Consider the following 8408-nt stretch of genomic DNA (forward strand, 5'->3'; position numbering starts at 1 on the left):
TGCTCATTCACTGTGTGCTCTGTGCAGGTGGTTTGAAGGCTTTAACTGGGAGGGCTTAAGGAAGGGAACACTGACCCCTCCAATCATCCCTAATGTAAGTACCTACAAATGTTGTAGTTAGAACTTACAGAATGTTGTTGACTATTCAGCTAATTAGTCTCTACTCATAAAATATGTGTACTAAGTGTGTACTAAGATTCAAAGACCAGTACAATTCACCAGTTCACCAGCCTTGCACAATTTTATGTGTTTTCATTCATTTATTTGCAGTACCCTCCAAAACTATTAGCACCCTCAAATGTAATGAGCAAATAATGCTGGATGAAGTGTATAATAAAATATTATATAATCTATAACAACATATTTTTTTCTGAAAACAATGTATATAAACCCATGAATGCTTTACTCTGTGTATCTTATCTTCTCCAAGACAGTAATGCTGAGTCCATGTATGGAAATAAGATAGGAAGCTTATTCATTCTTCAGCTCATGCCACAGGTTACCACATGGGTTTAGGTCAACAGGCTGGGTTGGCCATTTCATCTGTAAGCCAATTCTGTGTGGTATTGGCCACTTGCTGCGATGGTCTGATTTTGCACTGAAATGTCCTAGTGTGTCTGATGCCTTTGTCTTTGGAGCCAAAAGAGTTTCTGAGTCACAGTATGAAAGGATTTTCTCTATTCATTTTTTTACATGCTAATCCAGATGTGGTGTTTGTGGCCTAAAAGCTCTCATTTGGGTTAGCATGATCATAGAGCTCCAATGTTCCAGTGTTATTTTGGGGGTTTTTTTTGGCAGTTGCATTTGTATTGTGAGACTTATTTGCATGGAGGTGTGATTTTATAGGTTAAATATTTGTGGTTAAGCTGTACCAAGCTCAAATTCAAAACATTTGCACTTCATTAACTGTGAACCTTACAGGACTTTTTTAATACATTGAACCATCCTACTCACTGTGCTTGGAGGCAAAGAACAAACTGTCCTTTTCATATTTGAAAGGTCATAATTATTGTAATTTCATTGTTTGTTGTCTCTCATCTTTAGATGGATGAGTAAGAGAGTTTCCCTTCATATTTTAAAACCTGGTGAAAAAGGTCCTTACGTGTTCCCAAAGGCTTGGCTGAACATTAAAAAAACAAAATATACATGTGAAGAGATGCTTATTATATTTTAAACTTCATCATTAGATCAATTAATCAGTTATACTAGATAATAAGAATGCCAATAACTGTGACAAGCATATCTGAATAATTAAAAAAAAAATCAACAAGATCTTTCTGTTCTTTGATTGAAGACTAATAGTTCTTTCATAGTTTGAGGACAGGATAATGCATGGAAAGAAAGCTGATTAATTTTCATGCCTTTTTTGTTTGTTAGCCAGGGTGCCAGGAATTCTGGATAGGACTTTTTAATAGCTTCTTTATACAAGTAAATGCAACTGACCTGATAGCCTACATTACAATAACAAAAGATAAGTACATTTAAAAATAAATGTTGAAATAAAAGTCACAAACCAAGTGACAAAAAGTGACAACCATTTTAAAACACAAAAAAAAGGTTGGAAGGCTGGTCAGACCATAATGCTTTAAATTTATTTCATGGGTTTAAATAAATTAAAGTTTTGCCTTAATTTGGATCATGTTTATATTATAATTTTGTAAGATTATTATAGTTTTTTATGAATTTTTATAATTTTTAAAAAATAAATTCTGATTATAATTTTGCATTTATTTTATTTATATTTTATGCATCTTTTCTATTATATGTTTTGTATATTAGAGGGTGATGGGTGTTATGATCTATTGAAAATTGCATGATCACTTTTGTACTCCAGGTGACATCAGCCACAGACACAAGCAACTTTGACAGCTTCCCAGAGGACAATGAAGACCCTCCTCCTGATGACAACACAGGCTGGGATGTAGACTTCTAAAGCTCCAGCACATCCTGGCACAATGGGAGAACATGCACACCACACAAAAGACCTGCTCCACTGTTACCTGGAACAGAGCTGCTTCTTTTGGGCAAGCTGCATTAAAGGCTGTTTGAGGCAGGACAGACCAATGGAGTAGAAGGGAGAAAAGCCCTTTTGTTTTGGTTAGCCTTGACTGTTGCAATAGAGAAATGAAGGTTCTTGTGGACTTAGGCTATATGGTACTGTAGAGCTGTCAGTGCTCTTATACACAAGACCCAACAATGGGGGAGAATATATTCATTTTGTGTAACTGCGTATGTGTGCGCGTGTGTGAGTGTGTGTTTGCCAAGAGCGTAAACATCCTTCTGTTTGGGTGTACCTGCCACAAGCCCCTCTCCTCATAGGCAAATGGAGATATCTTGTAGCAGGTCTTGACCTCATGCAATTGCTTTTTGTTTTTGATTGGCTGTAGGCTCTTTATCTTTCACACTTTGTGCAGATTGCTAAGTAAAATGTGGTCTATAGATTTAGATGAAGTCAGTGTATGTCAAAGCCAGGATTCAGGGGATCCGGACAGCCCTGAATGTTATTCTTATAAGCAGGCATTATGGAACATGTACATAGTAATATATTAACCCCACCACTACCAGTAATGCCAACAAACAAAAACATACACAGACATAAAAAGCACAGAGTTGCTTCACATTTGTAATAGTAGTTAATTATTCTCTGAAGTGCCCCATGTGGACATTTGTGCAACACTTCACAAGCATCCTTCTTCCTTATCTACTTCCATTTATGTAAACATGTGACATGATGAGAGGTGGCCGTTCGAGCGTGTGCTGTAGCCAAGCCAGGGCTTGTGCTAATGTCTGGTTATCCAACTCCCAGTGTGCCTCAGGTTCATGACACTGTTCACAAAATAAACCCAAGGCCCCCACTGAATTCTAAAATGTTCAACTCAAGATCACAATTTACTCTTAGTCCCATCTATGACTCTTCAGCCAGTCACCACTGCTGAAGGGAAATTTTAAATAGCTGTGATCAGGCCATGATCAGGCAGTTTTTGAATAAGATTGTAAAGGTAGCCTTGAGGGAATTGGGATTATTTGATCTTTTGATGACCTCATATTTAAATTTATGTAATAATGTGACTAAATGACTATAGATGAATTCAGGTATAACATATGTATGAATACATACAAACAATGTGTTCTCAGAATCCATAGTGTTTAGCTAACCATGAAAATAAATAGTGCCTTAAATCAATGGCATCCTAAAACACTTACACTTGACCATTAACCTGCTACATGTCAAAACCTGAAACTGATGCTCTCCATCAAGACCCATACATTTTCCCTACTTTTTACAACACCATTTTAGATATTCTAGAGTGGCAAATTGCTTTATTATTATTTTTTTATGTACATCTAAATCTGCACACAACTAGACACTGTGAAATTAGACAATGACATAACTATATGTCTTTACTGCATGACATTGCCTCTGTATGATTATGTGGCTGGATTGGCAAGGCACTGTAAGCAGTAATAGCATCACATTTTTTGTTCACATAAATTATGTTTGTTCTTGAGGATGTACTGTGCTGCAGTACATGATACTATACCTATACCCGAGTCCATGTAAGTGTTCGTCCTATTAAACTGCACTGAGGTACTGTCCTCTGTAATCATCTCTAACTCTTCCCCTTGACAATTGTTTTACTTTAACATACATCCTGGTTGCTGATCTGGTCTAGTTGCACAGACTCATCTGCACAATGGTGAAAATACCATTTATTCCCACTGAACAAAGAAAAGGTGGCAGTCATGATTTAACTGCCTACAAAAAAATATAATGCATATTATATAGCCCACAATTGATGTATATTGGTAATAAGGTATTAACATTTTTTTTTTTTACTTTGTCTCCCCTTGCCTCATCTACATGTATTTGGTAAGAAAACTATCGATATCAACTGTTTAATATCCTTTTTTTGTGTGGAAATTATGTAGTCCCTTATGAAAAAACAAATTTCTTACACTGAGACCGTAGTCATATTGTAATGTACACTCAACAAGTCAATAGTAAAAATGTAGACTGCTATTTCCCAACAAGACTTAAGTAATGTTATTGAGACCATTAAAATATAGAATTCCTTAATCAAATTCCTGACTTTTCTTCCTGTCATTTTAGACCTAGTCTTGATTTAGATTAAGTCTTTAACATCCAAATCTGCACTGTATCTTTGTCATGAGTGGTGTGGGTTTTGCCAAGATATTGATTTTATCTGACTGTACTTTGATGTCATCAAAGCCATTTGCAAGGTGCCTGTTATAAACTTTATAAATCTCAAATAAAATCAAATTACTTTTAAGTGTAGTGTACCCCCACATCTCTGCACTGATATGATTCTAACACCTGACTCACTTTATTTCAGATGTGACACAAATTCCAATCTCTCACACCCATTTTCTCTGTTTCGCTCTTGCGCTCGCTCGGGCTCAGCAATATTATCCTCGGTGACAACAGAGGGCGCCAGAATATTATAAACTATCAATCGAGGAAACATTTTTAACCTCTACGATTGTATCCTGCGTTCCTTTGCACTAGTCTATTTAAAGCGCTTTAAAATGTAGCTAGACTATGAAGCACGATACAACTGTCAACACATAGGCACCTTCCAGTATAATTTGGACATAATGATTAGTTTTGCAGACAATATACATATTTCCTTTTCAGATTTACAGTTGCAATATTATGCCTTTTGGTTATACTTGAATTATTTTGTCAATGCAAATTTGAAATATGAGCATGCCATTGCTCCATTAGAGTCGATCCTTTTGTAGCCCACAGCGTTACAAGCCGTACAGAGAGCAGTGTATAAAAATTAATCAATATAAAAGAAACTGTAAGATTAATGTCTTTATGTTCTATAGAAAAATGTTCGGACAAGTAACACGAAGCTTTATGACATCTTTTAAGTAACCCCTTCAAGAGAAGTATCCTATTGCGAAAGAGGACATGCTAATGGCCTGTCCTGCCCCCCCCCCCCCAACGCCTCTCGCTCCTTTTAACTCCAAGTGCGTGCTGGAGGGGGTGCAACAAGTATCTTTGAAATGTCAATTCTCTCCCCTCGTTACCGCGCGCTCGCGCTCGCGCTTATACAAACACTACATAGGGAGGGGCGGGTGTACACAAACTCCACATGTATAAAGCCCATGCGTCTCTGCTACTCTCGAGACATAAGTTTCCTCGGACAATCTAAAGCACAATCGCGAAGACAGATTATCGAAAAAAACGGCTTCGTTTTTCCACGGATTCTTTAATTAGCTACGTGATCTACTGAATTTTTCCATTGAGGATAAGGCCATGATGCCGGTCTCACTAACGATTGCGGTTGTTTACCTCGCTGTATGCGGCGGCTACGTTAGAGATGCTCGGGCTGGATCAGGTTTACGGAACTCCATCAAAAATCTGCCAAACGGAGCCTCCAATCCCACCGACGCAGTCAGCGCAAATCCACATGTGGTCAACTCAGACAGCGGCGGCATTCACAAGGGAGGCAGTGACATCTCGGTGGTACGTTAGCACTAATTTATTTCTATAAGTGAATAAAATAATATTTTTTGAAGAGTTTGCAAAACGCTGTTTGCTTGCTCAGTTTCATTTTAATTTAAATTTCCTTGGTGTTTCATGTTGATAGAAACCAATTACAGTATATGGAATTAGTAAAGCACTTTTTTTTTTCTCCTTCAGCCACTGAGTTGCGCTGTTGATGGTGAATGCGGTCCCGTTAAATTCTGTAACGATGCCCGCAGAGTGTGCTTGCCATGCCGCAAACGTAGGAAGCGCTGCCTTCGCGACGCGATGTGCTGCAGTGGTAACCGATGTATTAACGGTGAGCAACGATTCAACTCTCTGTTCTCCACTGATGCCCATTTACGTCTTGTTACAATGAAATTTGTGCTTCCCTTGCAGGCGTGTGCCAAGCAGCTGAAATGAATTCTACCCAGTCTTTTAGAACTACAGCTGCGACTCAACTGGTTAGCAAGCCACATGGCACTGCTGTGCCAGTAACACGTAATCAGAACCGCACAGTGTTGACACAGCAGCCTAAAAGGACTACAGTCTCCTCACAACAAATGCTTAAAGGTATCTCTTCTCTTCTCTTCTCTTCTCTTCTCTTCTCTTCTCTTCTCTTCTCTTCTCTTCTCTTCTCTTCTCTTCTCTTCTCTTCTCTTCTCTTCTCTTCTCTTCTCTTCTCTTCTCTTCTCTTCTCTTCTCTTCTCTTCTCTTCTCTTCTCTTCTCTTCTCATGCAAATTGACCAGTAAACCTTCAACAAATACTAGTTCTTTTCAGCACTCCTATGATTTTAACAGCTAACTCAGTTGATTCCAAATGTTACACAGAAATTTCAGTCTCTCACTCACTCCCTCTCTCTCTCTTTCTCTCTTTCTCTCACTCAGGTGGTGAGGGGGACATGTGTCTGCGATCTTCAGACTGCTCTGAGGGACTGTGCTGTGCTCGCCACTTCTGGTCACGGATCTGCAAGCCGGTGTTGACTGAGGGCCAGATGTGCACGCGGCACCGGCGCAAGGACACCCACGGCCTGGAGATCTTCCAGCGCTGCGACTGTGGCCAGGGCCTGGTGTGCCGAGCCCTGCGGGACAGAGCAGGAGGGCTGGAGAGACAGCAGCAGCACAGTGGCAACAACAACAGAGCTGCCAGGAACCTCCACACATGCCAGCTGCGCTGACACAGCGGAACTTGCTAGGACAGCTCGCTTTTACATGAGCATATATATACCCACACACACACACATACACACACACACAAGTAGACACAAGGGATACAGGAAAACTGACTCCCCGGAAGGATGCCCTGTTAAAAGGATTGATCATATTTTGTGGATGGATGCAGAAAAGGTGCAGCGTGTGGAATTTTGGATCAGAGACTCTGCCACTAAAGACAGCAAATCATTTTATTTCCTCCTTTAGAGTCATCTAAAAGGCAGATTTTTGCTTCCCTTTATAAGGGCACTGTAAACTCTTCTTGCAGTAAATTACTGTAGTGTAAATACTTATTTGGAAGTGGCACTTAACTGAGCTTATTGATTCTGTAAAAGTAGTATTGTAAGACCAGGTGCTGCATGACTCTATGCTAATACTGTAAATGCGAATCATATGATTTATATTGTTATTTACAGTGTAATATAAATATTATATTTTTATTTCAGACTAAATTGTTAAATATTTCTGTTATTAAAATATTCTAATTTGACCAGTCATGAGATTGTTTATCTATTCTTATAGGCTTTTCCTCAGAAACTGACTCCTTTCAGCTCTAAACGTCCATGTTCATATCTGGAGACTTCTGGAGAGATGTTTAGAGATCTTTAGAGCAAAGCAAATGCATGGAAGCTTGGCTAAGGGACATTACACTAATCACATCACAGTCACAGTCCATACAGGATCATCATCTGATTAGGAGGAGATTTCAAGAACAACATAGCATCAAACCTTGTATGTCCAATATGCCTCTAATGTGCATTTCATACTCTCAGTTGTATGTTTGCAGCTTTTCATTCATGACGTGAATGTGATTTGGCAGTGTGTCTGCCTCCCTCTGATGACCTGGCTCAGAGTTCAGGCTTTAGCCTGTTTCACTTGTGCTGTGCTTATACTCCTGTTAACTCAGGTGCTACACAGCAGCTCAGGGGGTTTTAGAGGTCAAACATGCACATTGCTTAAAATACATGATTTTCAGAAGTTGAAAGAAACCCCTTAAATACCCAATCAAATGCTCCTTCAAAACTACAAGAAGCATGTCTTTTGAGGAAGTTATGATGGGAGATAAACAGTTTGCATGTTCTGAGGGTAATATGTAAGTCCTTTGGGCAGCCATATCCCAATTGCTTCAAAAAAAAAAAAAAAAAAAAAAAAAAAAAGACTGACCACATGAAAGCCTAAACAGGGCAAAACAGCATGAAACTACAAATGCAGCAGGAGGATAGCAAATAAAGAGTCCAGAGGAAGTCACAGGGGTTCAGCTCCAAAGACCTTCTCTTCCACAGCCTTTGGTGTATCTGGCTAACTTCTAATTAGTCCTGTAGCCAGGCCTGGATTGCAAGTTAATCATAGAGATATTTTATCCTCTAATTACCTTATCATATGCTATTGCTGACATACAGGTAACATGTTTAATAGGGAGCAGGTACAAGAGTAGTGGTTAAGAAGTTTATGCTAATTTTTCAGCATGAAAGGCAAATAACAGTGTTAGCAGTTCCAGAATGTAAAGAAAATAAATGAGAGGAATATATACCTAATTGTTCACCTACAGAGTGTCAGTTAATTTAGGGATACCATAGCATACAAAAGTGTCAGCATCCCTTGTCAGTGTGATGTCTGAATTTGTCTTTTTAGTATTGAAACTGAAATTGATGTAGTAGTAAATATTCAGTGTGTAATATGTTCAGCAAGCACACTAGAG

At 38.8% G+C, this 8408-nt stretch overlaps 2 protein-coding genes across 3 annotated transcripts in view; both read left to right on the top strand.

The window, feature by feature from the left end:
• prkg1a (protein kinase cGMP-dependent 1a) overlaps nt 1-4083 on the top strand; it is a 53480-nt gene extending 49397 nt beyond the window's left edge. For both annotated transcript variants that reach the window (XM_027017040.2, XM_027016966.2), the window contains exons 17-18: nt 28-94; nt 1835-4083. In XM_027017040.2, coding sequence (XP_026872841.1) covers nt 28-94; nt 1835-1933 — 166 coding nt within the window. In that variant the 3' untranslated portion in view covers nt 1934-4083. The remainder of the gene's footprint in view (nt 1-27; nt 95-1834) is intronic.
• A 1107-nt stretch (nt 4084-5190) lies between these two features.
• dkk1a (dickkopf WNT signaling pathway inhibitor 1a) lies at nt 5191-7146 on the top strand. Its single transcript, XM_027023248.2, has 4 exons — nt 5191-5497; nt 5675-5816; nt 5897-6070; nt 6386-7146. Exons 1-4 carry the CDS (start codon nt 5288-5290, stop codon nt 6673-6675), a joined length of 816 nt encoding a protein of 271 aa, XP_026879049.1. The 5' UTR covers nt 5191-5287; the 3' UTR covers nt 6676-7146.
• Nucleotides 7147-8408: the final 1262 nt, after the last annotated feature.

Source organism: Electrophorus electricus, chromosome 11 (assembly GCF_013358815.1).
Source record: "Electrophorus electricus isolate fEleEle1 chromosome 11, fEleEle1.pri, whole genome shotgun sequence".
In the NCBI taxonomy this organism is placed as follows: domain Eukaryota; kingdom Metazoa; phylum Chordata; class Actinopteri; order Gymnotiformes; family Gymnotidae; genus Electrophorus; species Electrophorus electricus.